Genomic DNA, 24,401 nt, shown 5'->3' with positions numbered 1-24,401 from the left:
AATGTTTTTGAGGTTCACCCATGTTTTAGGATGTATCAGTACGTCATTCCTTTTCACGGCTGAATAATATTCCATTGTGTGGCTATACCACATTTTGTTTACCCATTTATCAATAGACGAACATTCAGTTGTTTCTACTTTTTGGATATTATGAATAATGCTTCTATGAACATTCATATACAAGTCTTTGTGTGGACGTATGTTTTCATTTTTCTTGGGCACATACGTGGGAGTGGAATTCCTGGGTCACATGTTAACTCTATGTTTAACATTTTGAGAAACTTCCAAGCTGTTTTCCAAAGTGACTGCACCATTTTACATTCTCACCAGCAATGAATGAGGGTTCCAGTTTCTCCACATGCTCGTCAATATTTCTCTTTGTCTGTCCATTTTATTTTAGTTATCATAGTGGGTGTGAAGAGGTATCTCAGTGTGTGTGTGTGTGTGTGTGCGTGCGTGTGTTTTAAGAAGCCGATGTTTATTTTTCAACAACCCTATTTCCATTTTCTGTTTAAGAGCCTGTGGAAGAACAGCTTAAGACCACTCAGTGGTCATTCCTACCCACTCAGCGACCTGAGTGGTGGGAGCTGCAGACCAGTCTTCAGTGGCAGGCTGAGCACTCCAGTCTTCAGCAGGGAAATGCTGGATAGGCACAGAGGGCACCTGCATGCTTTCAGACCAGTCTGCGACCTCGAGTTTAGCAGCAGTAAACTCAGGAGCTGAAGAAGTCCATTCACCCTGAAATTCCTCCTTGGTCACAACCTTTGCTGCAGCAGCTGCTCTTCCTTTTCAGTCTCTTCAGATCTTTGTAGAAGTAGAGATCAGACATGACCTCCCATAGATGCTCATGGGAGATGGTGCCACACGTGCGCAGAACTTCCCAGGCCAGCGTACACCACATCAGACCCACTGAGTGGGCTCCCTTTTTGTTGCATGGGAAGGCAAAGTCCACGTGGCACAGAGGAGAATCTGTGTTACACAGAGGCATGGTAGGCAGGTTAACATAAGACATCTCTGTGTGAGGCCAGTGGTTAGCCCTGGGATCAGTAACCACCAGAAGTCGTGGCTCCCTGAAGGTGTCCTAGATCTGGTTAGTGAAGGTTCCAGGAGTGAAGGGGCCAGGAATGGGAGTGGCCTTGATGGCAGCAGCACACTTCAGCACAGCTCGCTGGCTAGTATTTCTGGAGGACATGACACTAACATCAGCCAGGTTTTCAATGGCGACAATGGCACAAGCCATAGCAGAAGCTTCTCCCAGGTTCTCTTCAGATTTATTATGTAGATGCCATCACTTTTCCTTATGTAGATGCACTGTTCCATTTGGAAGTCAAGGTTGGTGCCACCTAAGTGGTTCTCAGCTGCAAGGAATTTAAGTACATCCTCCTTTTTCACCTGCAAGACATCAGGGGCTCCGGACACTGTAAAAGTTCCTCTTTAAGTTATGATGGGAACTCAGAACAATGCCTTATGGGTAGCACGGAAAGCTTGTGTGGTTTTGATCTGCATTTCCGTGGCGGCTAATGATATTGAGCATCCTTTCATGTGCTTATTGGTCATTTGTACATCTTCTTTGGAGAAATGTCTATTTAAACCCTTTGCCCATTAAAAAAAATTGAGTTGTCTTTTTTGTTGACCTGTGAGAGTTCTTTACATATTCTGGACACAAAGCCCTTAGATATATCATTTGCAAATATTACCTCCCATACTGTGGGTTATCTCTTCTGTGTTAAATGTTTTTGCATGCTTTTTTCCAAGACCACCTCTGTGAGGTAGGTGTTATTGATAGGGAAATGGAAGTTCAGAAAGGAGAAGATGGAATTTAAATCTAGTTTTGTGTGATGGTAAAACTCGTACCTTCTCCTCTACCCCAACCTGCCCACAAAGATGAGTGACAACATGTTTCTGGCTTTAAGGAACTCATCTGGCGGAGGACACAAAACAAGAACACAAATGAATGTGCTATGAAGCAGAGTTCCACTTGTCCCACAAGTGCCACAAGAAAGGTGTAGGGGAAATGCAGTAGGAAGTCAAGAGGAGAGAGAAAGCGAGCACTTCTGGCTGGGGAAATCGGAGCTGGCTTTGGCATGGTGGCATTTAAGTCCTGAAGGCTGGGTATAGTTTCATTGGATGGAGATGATGGACTGAAAGAAGGAGAGCATTTCCAAAGGAGAGCAGAAAATGAGGGTTGAATGAAGGAATGGAGCTTTGATCCTGAGATTGGCTGCCATGGGGAGTCCCAGGGCTTGCTGGGATGGGAGATCCTGGGACTGCCTTGGTTGGAGGACAAGGAACTGGCTAACCCGTGGGATCCTGGGGTGGGCTGGGATAGGGGAACTGGGCATTGGCTTGGATGAGAGTTTAGGGGCGGCTGGAGTAAGGGATGCCTGTGATGTTGTGTGTGGGGGGTGCAGTGTACCAGGGTCTGCCTGGGATGGGGGAGATGGGGACTGGCTGGGCTGGAGGGACACAGACCTGGCTGGGATGGGGAGATGGTCCAGAGACCGGCTAGGATGAGAGATCCAGCGACTGCCCATGACATGGGCTGGGGGGTGGTCGCCTGAGATAGGTCCAGGCGTTGGATGGGATGGGGAATCCGATACTGGGCTTGGCAGACTCAGGGAATGGGGAGTCCGTGGAATGCCTGAACCTGGGGTCTCCCTGGCATGGGGGTTCCTGGGATGTCTTCGGTGAAGATCTTGGGCCTGGTGGACCCGAGGGACATGGGAATGGATTGGGATAGAGGGCTTCGTTAGGCTGCATTAAGTGAGGACCGGGACTGATGGAATGGAGAGATCTCTGACAGTTCCTGATGGGACTAGGCCTGGCTTGGCCTGGGTGCCTCGAGGCGGGTCGGGCTTCGGGTGCGGGTGGCAGCTGCAGGTGGGGCACGCGGGGGCGGCCTGGGCGAGCAGGGTTGGGGCGGGGGCGGGGGCGGGGGGCGGGCCAGCGGCCGGGGCGGTCCCGCGCGGCCGCGCTGCGCAGTGACTCCGCAGCGGGCGGAGCGCCGTGGGCAGCGTCCTCCCTAGCCGTGGCGGTGGTGGTGGCGGCGGCGGCAGCGGTAGCGGCAGCCGCAGCCTCAGCTCCTGCTACCGGTGCCGCCGGCCCCAGCGCTGTCTCCCGGGCCCCCCCGGGCCCCCGGGCCCTCGAGCCCGGTGCGTGCCCTCGCGTCCCGCCGGCCCCCTCCCCCGGCTGGGCCCGGGGGAGGGTGGCGCCGTGAGCGAGCGGGGACTGGGCTCTCTTGCCCGTTCCCCTGTCCCTGGGCCGCCAGAATGGAGGCGGGGTCGGGGCCCCCGGGCGGTCCGGGATCAGAGAGCCCCAACCGGGCGGTGGAGTATCTGCTGGAGCTGAACAACATCATCGAGAGCCAGCAGCAGCTGCTGGAGACCCAGCGTCGGCGCATCGAAGAGCTGGAAGGCCAGCTGGACCAGCTCACCCAGGAGAACCGAGACCTGAGGGAGGAGAGCCAGCTGCACCGCGGGGAGCTGCACCGGGAGCCCCACGGCGCGCGGGATAGCCCCGGCCGCGAGAGCCAGTATCAGAACCTGCGCGAGACCCAGTTCCACCACCGCGAGCTGCGGGAGAGCCAGTTCCACCAGGCGGCCCGGGACGTGGGCTACCCGAACCGGGAAGGCGCCTACCAGAACCGAGAGGCTGTGTATCGGGACAAGGAGCGGGACGCCTCATACCCGCTCCAGGACACTAGCGGTTACCCAGCCCGCGAACGCGACGTTGCCCAGTGCCACCTGCACCACGAGAACCCAGCCCTGGGTCGTGAGCGTGGCGGGCGGGAGGCCGGGCCAGCGCACCCGGGCCGAGAGAAGGAAGCTGGCTATTCGGCGGCGGTGGGCGTGGGGCCCCGGCCACCGCGGGAGCGGGGCCAGCTGAGCCGTGGCGCATCCAGGAGTTCCAGCCCCGGGGCCGGCGGTGGTCACAGCACCAGTACCAGCACCAGTCCGGCCACAACCCTCCAGAGAAAGTAAGGAACGTGTGTTTGTACCCCCCGGCTCTTCCCCTCTAGTTCCCTCTCCAACTTGTCCGCCTGGTAAAGTAAGAAGCCAGTGTCTGATTCCATGTCCTTTTCTCCTGTCCCAGCCTGTCAGGAGAAGCCAGGTCCCCCTCATGCAGCGACACCCCTTCTCTAGTCACCCCAGACGGGGCTGGTCGAATGAGTGCAGGCGTCTCTTCTTTCTCAAAACCGTGGCCAGTGAGGGCCTAGAGTGGTCATCACCCCCTCCACTTCCTTCACCCCCTAGCTGTATCCTTGCCAGAAGATGGTTTTTCTTTTACTTATTTATTTTGAATATGCTGGTTGGGATTTTTATTGTCTGCGATGTTGTCAAGTCAGACCCCCAAGGGAAAGAAAGCCCTCCCCCCACTTTTTTTTTTTTTTTGGCCTATTCGGGTCTCTTCTGTAGGTCCTTAGTGCAGGCCTGATCTTGTCTCCTCCGGCTGCCTCAGCTCCATCCTTTCCCAGGGAGGCGGGTGGGGGCCAGAACGCCTGCTGGAGGTTGAGACATCCCTCTGAGGAGAACTGCCGTACATCCTGGCTGGGAGAGCAAAGATGGGGGAGCAAAGATGGAGGCCTGACCCTTGGCTGGTTCCTCAAAGACCACCCCCTCTCCACCCCCAAGAAAAACACCACCCAATTAAACAGTGTACCAGAAAGGGAAGTCTACAGATCTTTCCTCTTTTGGATCAGAGCCAGTTTCTGTGCTAGGGTCTGTGTGTCTGCCTATTTGGGACACCTTGGCAATATCTCTTGGGTTGGTGGGCCATGGGCTGGGTGCACTTCTTCCATGCAGATACCATGGTGAGCTGGCTGGGATGAATGTCAGGCTGAGAGAGTCAAGGGCACGTAGGCTCACAGGGCTGCCCTAAAGGCTCCCTGATTTCTCTTCCGCTGTACTGGAGACAACGCTGAACTGGGAGTTAGGAGACCCGGCTTCCCCTTCCAGCTCTGCTGAAGATTGGCTTTGTGACCTTGACTGAGTCCCTTCCTCTCTCAGGCCATCAGTTCCCTCATATCTTTCTAAAAGGCAAGGTCTGCCTTAAATGCTCTTTGAGGACCCCTCCTGCTTAGATTTGATGGTTCTGTGGCTAATCCAGCCACACTACAGAGCAAGTCTGAAGTCCTCTAGCGAATGGACAGCCTTCCCCCTTCTCTCACTGCTCAGCTGGTCCTACCATGTGCCACAACCAGTAGAGTGTCTCTTGGAGGCTGGGCTGGGGGTGGGGAAGCCTTCTGCCTCAGGAAATCTGCTGGGAGACAGCTCTCTGCAACTCCCCCGTGGTGAGGCAGCAGGCTGGGGTGCTGGGTTGAGATGGCTGCGCCCCAGGAGCAGCAGCTGCAGCTCGAGGGCTCGGTTGGGCTCCACTGCAGTGCACCCTCAGCTGAATTTTGGTGTGGGCTGCCCCAGAGTAGTCTTGGGGTGAGGGAGATGGGCTCTCCTGTCCAGGTGGGGCTGCTGGGAACTGATTCCTGGAGGACTGCCTGAGTGTGGCTTGGGGCCCCACACTGGAGGAAGGGTCCAGCTCAGTCAAGCAAGGCCCTTTCAGGAGAGGGCCATGGTGGGGTGGGGGCAGTGGGCGACTTGATGGGCATTGTGGTCCTTGAGCTTGGGCTGCAGAAGACTTTTCTATCGTGGTCAGGCCAGTGATAGAGGAAGCAGCCTCCTTATGTGTGGCTCCAGGGAGCAGAACCAGGAGCAGTGGGAAAATTTGGTGTAAATCAGGAAGAACTTTCCAATCTGGCCATCTGCAGCACCATGTGGGGGTGGGGGCTGGCTGAATGTGTCCAGCAGAGGCTCAGCGGGGGTCAGAGAGAGCTGGAGAAAGCATAATTCCTGAATCGGTATAAAGCCCAGTGAAATGACCTAAGTCTTCCCCAATTCCAGGATTCTCTTACCCTCAGATTCTCTATCTACAGACCTGGGTCTGAATCTCTTGGCTGGCTGGGAGCCCGTTTGCTCTTGAGCTCTGTGCTTCTGCCATCCATGCAAGCCTGCCTCTTGGTCCTTCCCTCTTTTTGTGCACCCTCCAGGCTGTTTATTGGATTTCCTTGCTTCACATTTCCTGCTGGATTAATAAGGGGATTTAAATAGTACTTTGAATTTCTCCTAACCATATATTCAATATTTGCACATCCATTTTTACCTTTTTTGGTCCTCACAACAGGCCCTGTGCAGTGAGCGTTAGCAACTCCATTTTAGAGATGGGGAAACTGAGGCTCCAAGGGGGAGGGACGTTGCTCAAGGTTATGCTGCTGGTTCCTAATGGAGCTGGGACTAGAACCCAAGTCCACTTGTCTCCGAGGCCTGTTGTTTCTCCACTAGAGCTCTCCAACCCACAGGAATCTCTTGGCATCAGGACCTGGCCAGGTCACGAACTGGGAGAGGCCAGGAGAACCTTAGGTATCTAGAGGATTTGAGCTAAAGGAGATGACTCTTGGATGAGTGGAGGAGTCAACAGGGGAGGGGAGAAGGCTATGTCTCCCTCCTTTCCACTCTCCTTCCCAGCCAGGCGTCAGGAGGGCCTGTTGATGCAGTAGCCATTGCTGCCACCACAGCTGCTGCAAGGGACTCCTGTGCCAAGCCTGTTCTGTGTCTGTAAGGAGTGGGTGAGAAGGCTGCTGCTGGAAGCCAGGGCAGGCAGGGTGGGAGTTTAGCAGCAGAGGCTGCAGCATTGGGGGAGGATAGGTAGAGCCGGTACAGGCTGGGCGCTTCTGGTCCCCAGGCTCCCTCTGGTGGAGGAAGAGGGGAGAGACGGGCCTAGGCCCAGCTGCCGCTTGTTGAGGGCCGCTTTGCCTAGGGACTTATTCAGTCCTCCCAATGACCATGTGTGTCTGTCACCACAATCCACATTTTTACAGCTGAAGAAACTGAGGGCTCAGGGAAGTGAAGCAACACACCAGAGGTCACACTACCCATAAGACAGACTCCTGGTCCTGTGAACTTTCCCTATATGGTTGATAGCAGCTGTCATGTCCACTCCCACCCATGTCATCCCCCCAGGATTCCTACCTCCTCCCGCACTGTCTCATCTGGACAGGTTTCTGGATGCCAGGCTGCCTTCTGCTGTGCTCTGGGTGTGGCCTTTCTAGTGCAGCATAGAGCCAGATGAGGCCTGACTTCCTGCTGGCCGCTGGTCCTCTGTATGTGAGGGCTTTGCTTGTTTGTTTTTCAGTAGCTGCTGGTCTCCACCAATGCTCAGGTCTTTTTCTTTGGGATTGTTGCCTCCCTCCAGATGATTAGAGAAGGGCTGTGCTTTGGCGTTGATCTTGGCCTGACCCTCCTTGCAGGTCTGGTGCCTGGAATGATTTATAGGCGTGCTGGGGGCCACTGCTCAGTTGCTCCACGCTGAAGAGAGCTGCATTTCCCATACTTTTTGCATGGGCCTAGCTCTGGCTCTACTGTGGGCGGTGGGGGGCTAAGGCTGGTTTGGTGGTAACTGCATACTCTGCCCCCAGCCCATGCCCGCCCTGCAAGCTGGCTCACTTTGGGGGACAGCTACCAGAGGGGCCAGCCTGTTCTTGACAGCCAGGGCAATGTGTGATCTACCACATGGCTGCTGGCCTGTCTCCTGTGTGCAATGGGGTGTCAGAGTGCTCCCCGCAGGAGCTAAGGGCACTGGGAGGGAGGGAGAGAGTGGGCCCAGGGAGGGGCCCTGGGGAAGTCTGTCTTCTTTGGGGTCTTGAGGATTCTTCCCAGGGGGATTCTCTCCTTCTTCCCAGGAGGAAAAACCATTTACTGTCCCCCTACTGTGTTGGAAGCCTTATACTTGTGTGGGAGGAAATGATAATGTCGAGTTGAATGAGAATTAGAGGAGTCTTGCTTCTCTGTCTAGATCCTGGGCAAGAATGGGGTTGTTTTCATCCACAAACATTTCTTGGCTGTGTGCACAGAGCAGAAGGGGCCACCAGGCTCAGCAAACACCGTGCTCTCTGTCCTGGAGAGCCCCTCTCCCCCTGGCCAGAGACACAGGGTTCCAGGCCTGCCCATTGCGATGGTACTCAGGACAAAATGAGTAGCAAGGGCGGTGAGGAATGGAGGTTTTTCGGACGAAGGAGAGATCAGGTCAGGCCAGGCCACTGGTCGAGGACCCGGGAGGGGAGCTCTGAAGAGAGTGGGTGTCTCCTGGTGTCCAATGGAGGGCGAGGTGGGAGTAAAACTGGACCCAGGCTTGCTCTCTGCTACTCTTTCATCTGTCCCACACCCTGCCTGCTGTGGCCTCTGAATTTGCTGGGAGTGTAGTAAAGGCATGGAGCATGGCGAAAAGGCCACACGTGTCCTGAGTGAATCTCAGCCAGGCACCACCCTATGTGGCTTTATGTAATAATAGCTAACATTTTTTTTAAACTGCATTTACTGTGTGCCACGCACTATTTGTTCTAAGCGCTTTCCATGTATTAGTTCATTCAGTCTTCACATGAATCCTTTGATGTAGATATTGTTGTTAAATCTGCTTTACAGATGAGGAAACTAAGGACCAGAAAGGTTGTTTAGCTTCCCCAAGGTCACTCAATGAATAAGCAGCAGAAGTGAGAAGGAGCTAAAAGGATTCCAGGTGGTCAGGCCCCACAGTCTGCCTGCCTCCTTCTTACCCACCATGCAGTATTGCCTCTTATCTCATTCGCAGAGTCCCTTCCAGGTGGGTGTTATTATTATCCTCATTTTTCAGACGAGGAAACAAGAATCAGAGAGGTGCGGTGACCTGCCTGAGGTTACACAACTGCATGGGCCCAGAACTGTCTGGCTCCCGAGCCCATGGTACACCATTGCCTCCTGCAGGCTGGGTATGAAGATGTTGAAGATACTCCAAGCATGGCTCCGGGCTTGCCCCAGCAGAGGTCTGGGGACCACTGCTTGAGTCAGGCTCCCTCTCCTGATGGCCTCCTGGATTTTTGCCGTAGTCTCCTAATAGATGCCCCTCCTGCTCTTGCTCCATCAAGCCTCTGATGAGGTACGGCCAGGCCAAGGTTTCTGCAGAGCTCCAGTGGTTTCACTGTCTCTTGGCCTGCAGGAGAATGTTCAGACTCCTCTGCCTGCCATGCACAGTCCTCTTGGGATCTGCCCCCAACTTGCCTTTCTCTTCTCATTTTTTTCGTAGTCCCCTTTACATAGACCGGGCTGCAGCCAGACTGGCCTGTGTGCCCCAACATTAGCTCACGCAGCCTTCTAATAGCCTCTAGGTCTTTGCTAATGATGTTCTCTTCTCCTGGGCTGCTCCATCTAGTTCCCAGGCTGAGGCCTGCTGTTACCTCTCCCATCCTGTCATCTCTCCCATGTTTTTTCGCTGGTCCCTCCCAGTGCTCGGTCTATCCCTGACCCTTGAAATGAGCACTTTGCCCCTTTTTGTACCTTGATGGTTATTTGTTTACATCTTGTGTCCTACTACATCGAGAGCCCCTTCAGATTGAGATTTAATGACATATATCAAGTGCATTTTGTGTCAGTCCCTGGGCTAGGAGCTGTGGGTATGAAGGAGCTGGAAACACATAGCACAGCACATAGTAGCTGCTCAATAAATGCTGAGTAGACAAATGAATGTCAGATTAAGTCCTGGTGCACTAATAGCCAGAGATGCCTAAGTTTTTCTTCATTCCAGGACTCCTCTAGAGATGACTCAACTTCAGAATTCTCTTGGCTTCTGTATGGCTTTTTCCTCGTGCTCCCTGGAGCTGTTTGGCCTCTGCTCTCTGTGCTCCTCACGCTCACCAGCCTCCCAGTTGGTAGAATGTCAGGGTAGCAGACTCAGACTAGTCTTTGGAGACATTTAGGCCAATCTGCTTATTGTTAGCTCTCCCTCCTGTGCCACGGCCATGTCATACGTGGTCTGGACCCTCAACATAAGATCTTCTGTTCTGAAAGGAGCAAAGAGGCCTGTGTAGGACCTGTGTGCAGTTCGCCCAGTCCAGCGGGACGTTACTTATTTGTCTGTCAAATCTGTATTGGGCTCAAACCCTGGGCTGGACACAGTGTCTTGGAGTCGGAATAAGGTGCAGCCCCTCTGGCTCATTCCCTGCTGTCTTCCCTGGCAGAATCATAAACATTGGTCATGGGGAAGAATGATGAATAAATGACTTCCTTCCTCTTTTGAGGTAACTCATTTAGGGCAAGAGCATTTGCTAGTTACTCGAACTTCCTCATGGTGTTTGGTCTCTCCTCAAGCATCCATGTTGAAAGCATTTACACAGGGAAGCCCATTCTCAAACACTTAGCTGAAGCTCTCTGGGACCTTAGCATTTGAAGAAAGTGTGGTGCTGTGGAAGGAGGATTTTGCGTGACTCTAGGCAAGTCACTTAACTTCCAGAGCCTCAGTTTTCTCAAGTAGTAAATGGGGATAAAACTGTATTTTTGGATATACAAGATTCGTCTTGCCCCGCCCCCACAAAAATGTATCAGGAAATTTCCTGGCTGCCTAGCACACCCATCGAGGTCCTGATCAGGATGGAAGACTGAGAGACAAGGACGGAAAATAATACATGAGGCTGCCCTGCCCCCTGGCGGTGGACTGTAGCAAACCAAACAACCCAGCCGAGATTGTCGCATCACATTCTTTTCAAAACAAAGATGACAAGCCAGAGCTACGTGGCCCATCAGGATGATTTTGCTACCATTTTAGAAGGAAATGTATCACCATTATCACCTGATATGTACCATTTCACTAATATGAACCACATTTCTTTGCAGCTATGTGATTTTTATACCTTTTTTTGAGGGATAATATGACTACATATCTGGGCCTGGTAATTTCCTGCTGGATTCCAGGATGCAGTATACTGCATTCACTTACATAAAACCAATATTTTCCTCTATATAACCACTTTAAAATTATTGTCATTATATCTGTGATAAAAAGTACCTAATTTCTTCCTTCCCCAAAATTTCCTTATAAAACTGGGAGGCATGTCACACAACTGTATATGTATAGGTGTAGGTATAGGTATAGGTATATGCTAACCAATTCATAAGTAACCCATATTATCGTGATTGTTGTGAGAATTAAATAAGATGACATATATGAAGTGTTCAGCACATAGTGCATGTTTAGTCAGTGATAGGCATTTTTATTATTAATAATAACTTTGCAAAAATGCCATGGAAGGGCAGGAGGGAGAAGCCATGTGGGAGCTCACCACATTTCTGAGAGAGAGGTCAGTCCAGTGAATATTGTGTGCCTCATATGTGCCATGCCTTGTGCTATTGCAGGTAGGGAGTGCTGTAATTAGTATTATTTAGTTCCTGGCTTCAGGGTGCTCACAGTTTTGTGGAGAAGATGACCGTGGGGGCAGCCCTGTGGCCGAGTGGTTAAAATTTGCGTGCTCTGCTTTGGTGGCCCAAGGTTCGCTGGTTCAGATCCTGGGCGCGGACCTATGCACCACGCATCCAGCCATGCTGTGGCAGCATCCCATGTGGAGGAACTAGAATGACTTGTGACTAGGATATACAACTATGTACAAGGGCTTTGGGGAGGAAGGAAAAAGAGGAAGATTGGCAACAGATGTTAGCTCAGGGCCAATCTCTCACCAAAAGGAAAAAGACTTCTTTAAAAAAAAAAAAAAGATGACTATGGAAACAGATGATTGCAGTGTGGTTTCCTGTGTGCTATGCCAGAGGGGAGCTAAGGGGGCCCTAGGTACCCAAATGAGAGACGTCTACCCAGACTGTCGGAGAGGGCTTCCTGGAGGAGGTGATGTCTGAACTGAGGCTTGGAGGATGAGTGGAGCTAGCTGGGTAAAGGAGGACAGCATGTGGGTTGGTGAGAATTGGGGGCAAAAGAGAGGTTAAGGCAGAGGGGACAGCATGAGAAAATGTACAGAGGCACGGAACCAACAGGATACGTGGATGTAGAGCACTTTTATCAGGTCAGTACAAACTAGAGCACAAACAGGGAGGCAGAGAGGGTCAGGAGAAGAGTCTGAAGAGTTGGATAGCCCAGATCACGAAGACACTTGAATAGCAGGATAAGGAGCTTTATTCTGTTGGGAATTGGGAGCTGACATAGGGTTTTAAGCTGAGGGAAGAGGTATGCATTGTAGGGCATGGGGTGATGTGTTGAGAGCCAAGTTTTGGAGAGATCTCACTGGAGGGCAGTTCGGAAGATATTTTGGAGGGCATTTGTGAAGAGGCTGGTGTGATAATCTAGACAATGGATGATAAGGCCTGAGCTTGGGCAGTGGGAGTAGAGATAATCTATTGGAGGAGAAAGACAGTCATGGTACATTGACAAGTGCTGTGACAGAGGGGAGTGCGGCCTACTCTGGGAGTTCACAGGAATGTCAGCTATGTATGACCAGCAGGATTTTAATAATACCAGCATAAAAATCAAGAAACTTCAAGCTGGAAGGAGCCTTAAAAATCATCCAGCTCTCCAACATCCATTTATGGTAAAAACTCTCAATAAAATGGGGATAGAAGGAAAATACCTCAACATAAGAAAGGCCATATATGACAAACCCATAGCCAACATCATACTCAACAGGCAAAAACTGAAAGCCATCCCTCTGAGAACAGAAACAAGACAAGGGTGCCCACTCTCACCATTCTTATTCAACATAGTACTGGAGGTTTTGGCCAGAGCAATTAGACAGGAAAAAGAAATAAAAGGAATCCAAATAGGCAGTGAAGAAGTGAAACTCTCACTGTTTGCAGATGACATGATCTTATATATAGAAAACCCCAAAGAATCCATTGGAAAACTTTTAGAAATAATCAACAACTACAGCAAAGTTGCATGGTATAAAATCAACATACATAAATCAGTAGCATTTCTACTCTAATAACGAACTAACAGAAAAAGAACTGAAGAACACAATACCATTCACAATCACAACAAAAAGAATAAAATACCTTGGGGTAAATTTAACCAAGGAAATGAAAGACCTATACAACAAAAACTACAAGACTTTCCTGAAAGAAATGGATGACAACATAAAGAGATGGAAAGACATTCCATGCACATGGAATGGAAGAATAAACATAGTTAAAATGTCCATACGACCTAAAGCATCTACAGATTCAATGCTATCCCAATCAGAATCCCAATGACATTCTTGACAGAAATAGAACAAAGAATCCTAAAATTCACATGGGGCAACAGAAGACCCCAAATTTCTAAAGTAATCCTGAGAAAAAAGAACAAAGCTGGAGGCATCACAATCCCTGGCTTCGAAATATACTACAAAGCTACAGTAATCAAAACAGCATGGTACTGGTACAAAAACAGGTGCACAGATCAATGGAACAGAATTGAAAGCCCAGAAATAAAACCACACATCTACGGACAGCTTATCTTTGACAAAGGAGCTGAGGGCCTACAATGGAGAAAAGAAAGTCTCTTCAGCAAATGGTGCTGGGAAAACTGGAAACCACGTGTAAAAGAATGAAAATTGACCGTTCTTTTTCACCATTCACAAAAATAAACTCAAAATGGATCAAAGACCTAAAGGTAAGACCTGAAACCATAAGGCTTCTAGAAGAAAATATAGGCAGTACACTCTTTGACATCAGTATTAAAAGGATCTTTTTGGACACCACGTCTTCTCAGACAAGGGAAACAATAGAAAGAATAAACAAATGGGACTTCATCAGACTAAAGAGCTTCTTCAAGGCAAAGGAAAACAGGATTGAAACAAAAAAACAACCCACCAACTGGGAAAAAATACTTGCAAGTCATATATCCGACAAAGGGTTAATCTCCATAATATATAAAGAACTCACACAACTCAACAGCAAAAAATCAAAAAACCTGATCGAAAAATGGGCAGGGGACATGAACAGACATTTCTCCAAAGAAAATATACGGATGGCCAATAGACACATGAAAAGATGCTCATCATCACTAATTATCAGGGAAATGCAAACCAAAACTACACTAAGATAGCACCTTACACCCGTTAGGATGGCAAAAATAACCAAAACAAAAAGTGACAAATGTTGGAGAGGTTGTGGAGAAAAAGGAACCGTCATACACTGCTGGTGGGAATGCAAAGTGTTGCAGCCACTATGGAAAGCAGTATGGAGATTTCTCAAAAAATTAAAAATAGAAATTGGATGATTGGATAAAGACGATATGGTATACACACACACACACACACACACACACACACTGAAATACTACTCAGCCATAAAAAAGGATGAAATCGTCCCATTCACAACAACGTGGATGGACCTTGAGAGTATTATAAGTGAAATAAGCCAGATAGAGAAAGACAATCTCTGTATGACTCCACTCATATGTGAATGTTAAACATGTAGATAAAGAGAACAGATTAGTGGTTACCAGGGGAAAGGGGTGGTGGGGGGTGGGCACAAAGGGTGAAGTGGTGCACCTACAACACGACTGACAAACAATAATGTACAACTGAAATTTCACAAAGTTGTAAACTATCATAATCTCAATAAAAAGTTAAAAAAAGGAGATTTTTGGTTGGCTAAGGTTAAGATTAGAAGGGAATAGGAATTGACAGCTCATGGGTTTGTTTTAGGGGTGATGAAAATGATCTGGCACCAGATAGTGGTGATTTTTGCACCACTTTATGAATATACTAAAAATCACTGAATTGTGCACTTTGGTTTTTTTTGCTTTGTGGCCTACTTTACTCACTTAAGAGTGGCTCAAAGACATTGTTTCGAATCAATCATTGTTTCATATAAATACATTGTGACTCAGAAATTCTGCACTTAAGTGATTTATCCTATGGAAATAAAGTAGAGATGCCAAAAACAAAAATCATCCAGCTCATTTTTCATCTTACAGATGAGAAGACTGAAGCCCAGAGAAAGGATTTGTATGAAACTACTCCACATGTGAGCAGAGGAACTCTGATTAGAAGAGTCACTCTAGTATTAATGCCAGTGTTCTAAGCGTCATTCTTTAAATGTGCAGTTTGATGCCTCGCAATCCTGGAAAGGTTGCAGGGATCATTATCTTTGTGTCCTCCAGATGAGAAAACTGGGGCCCATGGAGGCTGGGTGACTTGTTGGGGAGGAAGTGATAAAGAGGAGGCATCACCTAAATAATGGGTCTCTTGTTTGATGGTAGACGGACCCTCTGCTCTGATTGGTTCAGCCCTTTGGAAATCAGATTTGCTAGATTCATAGCTGGGGAGTGGCCCCAGGTTTCCCTTCCTCCACCCAGCTCCCAGCCTTCTTTCTGCTGTTTTCTGCCTTAGAGGTCCTCATTTAATGTAACTAAGGCAGCTCAGAGGCAGTTTCTGGCCTGACAGCCAGGTCTGTCATCCCCTTTTTTCTGTTTTCCTGGAAGAGGGTGGCCCTGTGTCTGTCATCACTGTGTCCCCATTGCCTTGGGCAGGGCGTCTCTGGCCTGGGTGCCTTTGTTTTAAGGCCCCATGGTATGATACATAAAGAATGAGTTTTGGAGACAGACAGACCTAAGTTTGAGTCTATGCTCTGCCCCAACCCACTGGATGACCTTGGGTAAGCCATTTTTACCTTCTCTGAGCTTTAGTTTCCTCGTCTGTAAAATGGGAGGACAATACCCATCTCTCAGGATTAACCAGATCATTTGAAAGGCATTCCTTGATACTTGTAGGTGCTCAACAAACAGTCATTTCTAGGGGAAGAAAACCAGTGAAATAAGTCCTGATCATGCCAAAGCATATGCTGTTATACTTCATTTCATAATCATGAGATCACCTGAGATTCTTTGGTTTTTATAGGAGGTAACTCATCCAAATATCTAAATAGCACATCATTAAAATAGGACAACTTAAAGTTTAGCAAAACAAAACAGAACAAAACAAAAACAGTCATTTCCTTCTCATTCATGAAATCTCCCATGGACAATGACTTGAGGATTCAGTGCTAGGCAAAGATTTGCCTCCTCTGAAAACCGGTATATTTCCTCCTTCCTAATATGAGGCTGCCATGGCTCATTGTATCTTGCTTTCTGCCTCAGCTACCAGTTAATTTGAAGTATAGCTCTAGCATCTTTGTTGATCTCTTTTTCTGAGTTCTTATTTTGTAATTCAATTTGTATTCTTTCCTTATCTGTGTTATTGGAGTAAGCCACCTCAAATCCTTTGTGACTCAGGCAGGTGAATACCTAATGGGTGTAAATAGTTGAATGAGTGGAAGGCTGGAGAGGCCGGACTGGCGACTGGAGTTTGAAGAGGACTGGAGGGTGGTGCAGCCTGGGGCAGCCGAGAAGTCATCTGCGTGGATGACTGAGGTACTGTGAGGAGTCAAGGGGTTAGTTAGGGGAGAGTCAGTCCTTCACTTGCCTATCTTGGTCCTGCTCTAAAAAGAAGCGTGGATTGGAGAAGAGGACCTCACATTAGCTAGAATCATCAACCTCCCCATTTTGTATGTACCGTGTGAGAAACTGAGGTCCAAAGAAAGAGGAGGACTTGTTCTTAAAAATTAAATCAAAGTAGTACATATACTGAATTTTAAAAAGGCAAATGGTACACAAGGATGTATATAGTAAAAAGCTGACATCTCCCTGTCCCCCACTTCCCAGTGCCCAGAGGTGACCTCTTTTACCATTTAGGTTTTCTGGTGCTAACCTCATATCTCTAAATATATGCTTCATGGTTATTTCTTCATTTATCAACTTTAAACATTATCTATTGACTTTTTCCTGCTATGATAAATGAGAATTTAGCTTATTTACAACACTTGACTCTTTCTCTCCCTCTCCCAAATTTTGATAGTTATATTTCTATTTTGGTTCCTCTATTAGTTAACTTTGTAACTTTATTAAATACTATTTTAAACTGTGATTTTTTATTCCGTCAATTTTCCACAGTATCTCTCGACCACTCAGTTTGTAAGACTTAGTTATTAGTGCCCCATCCTTCCCTCCGTCTCTCCTCTGCCCTTCCATCTCCCACTTTCTGTGTTCTGTACTTTTGCATCCAGTGAGGTTGATTACATTTGCACTCTATCCTGTAGTGATAATAAGGTCTCCAGCGCTTTATCTAGACAAATTGATTTTAAAAGTGGACCACCAATACACTGCGTTTATGTGGTCAATGACTGTGTCAGTATTATTCATTGCGGGGCCAAATAGTGTACTATAATTGCACCTTACTCCCCAGAGGTCCACTCTCACAACTTCTGTACTCCCAGGAAAATGTTTCTAACATTAAGATGAAATGAATTTTCCTTTCTTATGCTCTACGAATTGCTCAAAATCATGCCACTTTTTACTTTGTTTCATATTTGGACCAGCACTTTCTTTCTGCCTTTCTTATTTGTTTACTTACTCCTGCGAACCTTGGGATAATCATAGCACATCTTCTGGGGACATTTTACTTGGAGATTTTTTAGGAGAGGGACTTTTTTTTACTTCCCACTTAAATATAATATGCATATAGAAAAGTGCTCATACCACAAATGAGTAGCTTGGTCAATTTTTACAAGCCAGACACACCCTTGTAACCAGCACTCAGCTCCAGGTCTGTTTTTCATTTATCCTACCTGGTGCTCGGTGAGCCCTTTCAATTTGATGCACTTTGTGTTTTCATACGTAATTTCTTTGATGGTTTTGTCCCCTTCATTTTCTCTGTTTTCTCTTTCTGGAATGTCTGTTAGTTGGATGTCGAACTTCCTGGATCGATCCTCTAAGCCACTTACGTTTTCTCTCATATTTTCTATTTTGAGTTAATGGAAGGCCTGACTGAGATGTCTGTATATCCAGGTTGGCTCGTCCACTCACTGGCTTTATTTTAGGTGAGCCACCAGGGAGCTGACTGTTATAATGGGTTCCCCCCCAAATGCCAGTGTGAAAAGCAGTTTATTCGAGGGGCACCAACATGCCACTAGGTGCTATAGATCAACCCAGATCGTTTAATTCCTTCAGCCAGGGGCCCTCTGATATTTTGCCCGGGGGTGAATGCCAGGCAGCTTATGCTCTGGATCTGGTGCTTGGGGGCATGGCGGGGAGGATTTCATATACGTACCGTCAGTTTGCCCCCCTGTTTTCAGCTCCTGATTGCTCCTGCCCTCCCTCCTACGTACCATATCCAAGTCCAGACTCTCTGGGCCTCTGCTGGCCCAACTGGCTCCCTTCTCAGCTGCAACCTTCTGAGTGGTGTCCCTAGCTTTCCTTCAACCGTGAACACTCTTCTCTTTGTTTTTTGCTTCTGGAAATTTGCTGAAATTTCTTATCCGTTCATATCACCCTCTCCCATCCTCTTCACTGTTGTTAGTTCCTATCTTATTTTATTCCTTCACTTTCATTTTAGTGGGGCCCTGGGAGAGAGGGGAGATAAATATTTATACTCTTATAGTCCAAACTAAGGCTAAAGCTACTTTTAAAAATGGTCAGTCCATTTTGAGATTCAATCCAGATTGAGAATGGAAATTATTAGTAAACCCCCCAAATACCCAACCCTGGGTGGCCTCATTTTGGCATGTGTTGTCTCTGGCTCCAGCCCTATCATGAGCATTCCTGTGGCAGCTTCCAGAGTGCCCCATTTTCTCTGCTTCTACCATTTAGACCATGTAGTCAAGACAGCCCTCAGCTGAGGAACTGGAGCCCTGGGTTCTGACCCCCACCCTGCCACTGTCTCCCTCTAGACCCCTGGGCCAGCCCCTCCACCTCTCTGGGTGCTCTCTCTGTGACTCGAGACGATCTGGGCCTGCTGTGAGCTGTGGTTTGGCAGGAGTGGGTGGGTGCTTGGAGAGCAGCCCAGCCTCCTTTGCTTAGGCAGTGGGAGCAGGTGGGCCAGAGGTGGGCCCCAAGCACACGGGAGGGGGCTTTGAGGCTGAGCTGAGGCTTCTGCCACAGCAGGCTGCTCTGGCTGCTCCTGCTGCCGCCTACTCTCTTTCCCATCATGGCTGAACCTCCATCCCTCTGCCTCCAGCAGAGGGAGGCAAGAAGGGAGGGCTGGAGAGCCAGTTCCATTTTCCTTTTCTTTCTCTCTTTTTCTCTTTCTCTCTCTCTCTCTCTCTCTCTTTTTTTTTTTTTACCATAGTTCTGAGCTGATCTGGACTGCAATACCTCTGTATAACCCCACTTTCCCTTTTTGGTGCTCCCCACTTCTGTCCTTGAATGATTGTCTCTTCCAGAAGCACTCCTTGAATGCTCGTGGTGTGGGGAGACTTGGGCTGCACTATGCGGAGGAGAGATCAGAGCCAGGTGAGGGAAAGAGGCCAAACTTGCAAGCTGGTATGGGAGATGAAGTGCTGCTTAGCTCTGGCGTGGTAGAAGGAAGCTGCAGCTATAACAGTTAAAAGCATTAGTTTTGGAGTTAGACAGACCCAGACTTGAATCTCAGCTTCACTACTTATTAGCTGTGTGACTCTAGGTAAATCACATTGCTACTCTGAGCCTCAGTTTTCACATCTATACAATGAGAAGAATAGTAACTTCCTTGTGCAGCTGTTATGAAGAAAACACAAGTCCTAGACCATTGTAGGTGCTTCATAAATAGTCACTTTATTCTTTTTGGATTATTATAAAGCAGAATAGGGCCGGCCAGGTGGCGCAGCGGTTAAGTGCGCACGTTCTGCTTTGGTGGCCCGGGGTTTGCCGGTTCTGGTCCCGGGTGAGGATATGGCGCCGCTTGGCACGCCATGCTGTGGCAGGCATCCCATATATAACGTCGAGGAAGATGGGCACGGATGTTAGCTCAGGGCCAGTCTTCCTCAGCAAAAAGAGGAGGATTGGCAGCAGATGTTAGCTCAGGGCTAATCTTCCTCAAAAAAAAAAAAGAGAAAGAATATGCTAAGGACCAACTAAAGCCTGCTTTAGTGATTGAAAGGAGCATGAGGTTAGGAAGGCAGCATTTGACCTCCCTCCTCCTTGGGCCAAGTTGCCCAGGGGCTCCCCAGCAATTACAGGATGAAGTTCACCCTCTGTTGCCTGGTGTTCAAGGCTCTCTCTGTTGTAGTCACTGCCTGTCTTTCTTCTCTTTAAAACAAAAATGTGAAGTGATACTTGCTTCTTTATTTCCTGAAAAAGGAATTTTAAAAGTGATAGACAAATATCTCCTTTGAAGTTTACAGCAATCTTTATCATCATCATCATCACCATCATCATCATGATCATCATCATCCTTATCATCCCAGAGCTTGTTCAGCGAGTGGTGGTAAACAAGGACTCTAGGAAGAGTAATCAGCAGCAAAGGGATAACCAGCAACTGAAACCACCACGGCCTTCCTTTTGCATCTCTGCCCCCATCTTGGCCTTTGGTGTTGTGTGGATTCATTGCGGAAAGCTGTTACATTATCCAGCAAGCTTTCTGATTTGTCCTGTGGTTCCTCTAGTTGTTCTTCTCTTTTAATAATGTTTTAAAGATTTTCTTGCATGTCACCATTACCTTATCCACCTGACTTCTATACCTGGCTATTGTCATTTCTAGGGCGGATTCTTGGCTTAAATTGGCCTCTTAGAAAGGAGTCTTCCTCTCTACCTGAATTATCTTTCAAAAGGTTTTTACTTTTGCTTTTCACATTATCGTGATTTAGCTGGCATTTGAATTTGAGAGGCATCTTTGCCTCTCCCCTAGTGCTTTTCCACTTCCTGGCTGTCACAAGTAGGTCTTCATGCCACTGTGGTCTAGGAAAGCTCTTGTGTGCTCCTTTGGGTAAGACCACAGCTCCACTCATTTTTCTAGCCATTCTGTTCCCTTCCTGACCCTGCACTCAAGCTGTAAAGAGCCATCTAGGGTTCCCTAAGCATAGTGGACTTCTTTATGCTTCCATGCCTGTATTCTGGCTGTCCTCTGGCCAGGAATGCTTTTTTACCCCTGTCTACGTGGCAGATATCTACTCGACTATTGAAGAAAATCATCATTCTCCCACTGTTCCAGGCACTTGGAAACAGTGAACGAAATTGACAAAACCTCTGCCCTGCAGAGCTGACCTTCTAGTGTGTGAATGTGAGGGGCGGGGACAGAAAAGAAACAAATAAACAAGAAGATACAGAATATGTCAAATAGAGGTAAGTGCTATAGAGAAAAATAAAGCTGGGCAGGGGGATGGGGAATGCATAAGGTCCAGTCAACTCTACCATAACCAATATTTGCACAACCTTTTAAGCAACCTTTTCTCATTTAAGCATTTTCCAATGTTATTACGTATTCATTACAACCGTAATCCTTCCAACAACTTTATCTACTTAGTGCTATTATTATCTCTATTATATTGATGAGCAAACTGTGCTGTAGAGATGTAAATCACAGTTAAGAGGGGCAGAGCTGGAATTTGAACCTAGGTCTCTCTGACCCAAAGCTTGTGCTCATAACTGCTAAGCCATTGTGCCCCCGGCAAGCTTCACCAAACTCTCTGAAGTTGGAATTTTTATTACTACCTATTTTATAGTTGGGGAAACTGAAGTTCAGAGAGGGGAACGGACTCATCCATGGTTGCACAGCAAATAAGTGGATTTGAATTCAGATCTGTCCAATGCTCACGAGTAGGCCCTTCTACAAATCTTGAGGCCTAGGGACCTATGGATTTGCCTGCCTCTGTATTTGTGGGGCCCAGGCAAGGTACCAGTTGAGGCCCTTGGCTGTCCTCCCTTCTCTTCCCACCTCTGGTTCATATGGAACCTAGAGATGTCTATGGACAACCCAGCCCACATCCAAGTCCTATCTATCTTCCCTTCCCCTTAGCCACCCGCTGAGCCTAGCAGATGGATCTGGTTAATAAGATTACACAGCTCCTGCAAGCAAGCTCAAGGAATATGGGCAGGGACTGCTGGGGTCCTGGGTACCTAGAGTGCAGTCTAGAAGGGAGGGGGGCAAAGATGCTGATGAGCATATTCCTTTAGCCCCACAGACTCTTTACCTCACAGAGAAGGGCCTCTAAAGTGTGGGGCCCAGTGTAAGGGCTTCTGTTTCCCAGTACGGCCTATGATACTGTGATTTGTAATAGGCTGGGCTCCAAGATCCTCCTCCTTTGGCTTCCTGAAGTAGGTCCTGCTTTGCAGTGAGGGGGGTGGCGCGGCGTTCCATGGGTGCGGGCCTTCAGGGTCTCTGGCCAGTGAAGAACGGAGCCTTCCCAGCAAGCACTGCTGGATGTGCACACAAACCCTTAGGTCTCTTTCACAGTGTTTTGTTCATAGCACTCTCAGGACACTTATCTTCATTTCTTAAGAGCTTTTTAAAAATTATACATGTAATGCACTCCTCCATTAAAAAACTTAGAAAAACTTGGAAAAGTAGAGGAGAAAAACATTACCCATAATTACAGCAAACAAAGGCAGCCACTCTGAACATTTAGTGCATTTCTCTCATTCTCTGCATTCTTTTCATATATTTGAAATAATACAGCACATACAATTTTTTCTTGCTTGTTTCATTTGAGCATTTCCCCATGTAATTGCATATTCTTCATAAGCATCATTTTTCATGGTAACTGATATACCGTAATGTACTTAACCATCCTCTGAAGGTAGGGCATAGAAGCCGAGCCCATTTTCTCACTGGTCTAAATCATGCTGCAGTGAGCATCCTTGCACATTACAACTTTTAATGAACTGACCTTTTATAGGAATAATCGTATTCAGCTTATTTCCCTTTCTAGATGGTCCATGTGCCTGGGTCTGATTGATTCTTATAGTCATTCATTTATTCATTCATTCCATCACCATGTGCTTACTCTGTACTTCTGTGGACCAGACCTAGGGAACTGGGGGTATGGGCATGACTAAGACATAGCACCAGACTGCCAGGAGCTCCCAGTCTGCAGGGAGAGTCAGGCATGGAAATGGACACTTTCAGAACAGTTTGATCAGGGCTGTGATGGAGGCAAGAAAAGGATTCTGTGGGAGAACAGAAGAGAGCCTCCTCATCCAGCCTAGGGACATTAAGATAAGCTTCCTGGAGGAGGTCTTGCTTAAATGAGTCATGGAGGATGAATAGGAGTTGGCTGGAATAAGAAGGGGAACTTCCTGTTAAACACAACAAATTGAATAAACTTATTTATCTCTGCTGCTTCCCCAAATCCCACTGAACTATGAGTAAAGGAGTAAAAAACCGTAGAAACATTTAAGGTCTGGGATGCTGGCCAGAAGTAAACTATTACACCTAGAGAGCCCCAGAAATTCTCAGAATTCAGAGGTACTATGAACCACAGACGGCAGGGTGAGGTGTAGAACTGAAAACAGGGAGAACATTGAAAGTCTGTTAACAGACCCTCTTAGCCTCTCCTCAGCCCCCTCCAGTCAAGGATTCCCCCCCAGACTCCGCCAGCCCCATCTCCGCAGATGGAGGTTGATTCTTTGGAGAAATTGAAGTTAAAAGGCTCTGGGATTGGGGGCATCAGGCGCAATAAAGGATGGGGTGAAACAGGGTTGCACACAAAAAGGATCTGCATCCTAAAACAGTGAAGCCCTAACTGCCATCCATCCCCTATTTCCAGGACACGTAGTCAGAAGCATGCAAGAGAGCAAAGGATTCCTCTCCAGGGAAACTGAAAGGCCCCAGAAAAAGACCTCCAAAAGGTGACTTTTGGGAGTGTTCCAACAAAAGAACAGGTTTTCAACCCAGTAACTCTGTAGTGAAGCCTACCACCTGTCAAGCTCCATCAACACAGAGCTTCCCATCAGCTTGTTAGTGTCATGGGAACTGATCACCAAGGATCACTAGCCAAGGACCCTTAAGATAGGTATATTTCATTTTATGTAAATTAAAGCTCAATACGACTAATGTTTAAAAAATCCCCAAGCCTTAGGTAGCCAGAGATGATCAGATAGTACAAGGCTATTTGAAGAAGACCATCCACCTGCAAGAATGACCAAAAAAGCAAACATTACCTGGGAAATTAAAGATACTGAGAGCCAAAATAAAGATTTCAGCAGAAGGATTAGAAACTAGAAGGTGAGGACATATCCTAGGAAGCAGAATAACAAGATGAAGAGATGGACAACAGAAGAGAAAATATGAGAAAACTGGAGGATCAGTTGAGGAACTCCAACATCCAACAATAGAAGTTCCAGAAATAGAGAATGGAGGAAACAGCAGGAAGGAAATGATCAAAGACATAATATAAGAACATGTCCCAGAACTGAAGGAATGAAAATCCCACTGAGTAACCAGCAAAATAAATGATAAAAAGAGCCACACCAAGGTATGCCACTGTGAAATTTCAGAATACCAGGGATAAAGAGAAGATCCTACAAGCTTCCAGAGAAAAAACATACCATATGCAAAGGATCAGGAAAAAGAATGGCAATTGGACTTTTCAACAGCAACACTGGAAGCTAGGAGACAATGGAGCAGTGTTCTCAAAATTCCAAGGGAACATAATTTCCAACCCGGAAGTCTATACTCAGCTGAATTATCAATCAAGAGTGAGGGTGTAATAAAGACATTTTCAGACATGTGAGATTTAAAGATTTTATGTCCTATGCCTCCTTTCTCAGGAAGCACTGGAGAATGAGCTCCAGCAAAATGTGGACAAAAACTCAGAAAAATGGCCAAGAAA

The 24,401-nt window shown here is 47.6% G+C and overlaps 1 protein-coding gene and 1 pseudogene across 3 annotated transcripts in view; one reads left to right on the top strand and one right to left on the bottom strand.

Annotated features, from left to right (window-relative positions):
* Nucleotides 1–534: 534 nt before the first annotated feature.
* Nucleotides 535–1,898, bottom strand: LOC106827753 (small ribosomal subunit protein uS2 pseudogene; annotated as a pseudogene).
* A 1,141-nt stretch (nt 1,899–3,039) lies between these two features.
* The window catches only part of IQSEC2 (IQ motif and Sec7 domain ArfGEF 2), a 77,736-nt gene continuing 56,374 nt past the window's right edge, over nt 3,040–24,401 (top strand). Inside the window, exon 1 of one of the 3 annotated variants that reach the window (XM_070502876.1) lies at nt 3,040–3,976. In XM_070502876.1, the coding sequence (XP_070358977.1) occupies nt 3,270–3,976 (707 nt within the window). In that variant the 5' untranslated portion in view covers nt 3,040–3,269. The remainder of the gene's footprint in view (nt 3,977–24,401) is intronic. The other 2 variants (XM_044763488.2, XM_070502881.1) reach the window with 2 other exon arrangements.

This window comes from Equus asinus, chromosome X, assembly GCF_041296235.1.
Source record: "Equus asinus isolate D_3611 breed Donkey chromosome X, EquAss-T2T_v2, whole genome shotgun sequence".
Lineage (NCBI taxonomy): Eukaryota > Metazoa > Chordata > Mammalia > Perissodactyla > Equidae > Equus > Equus asinus.
Note: the sequence above shows the minus strand (reverse complement) of the source record. Positions and strands in the feature narration are given on the sequence as shown.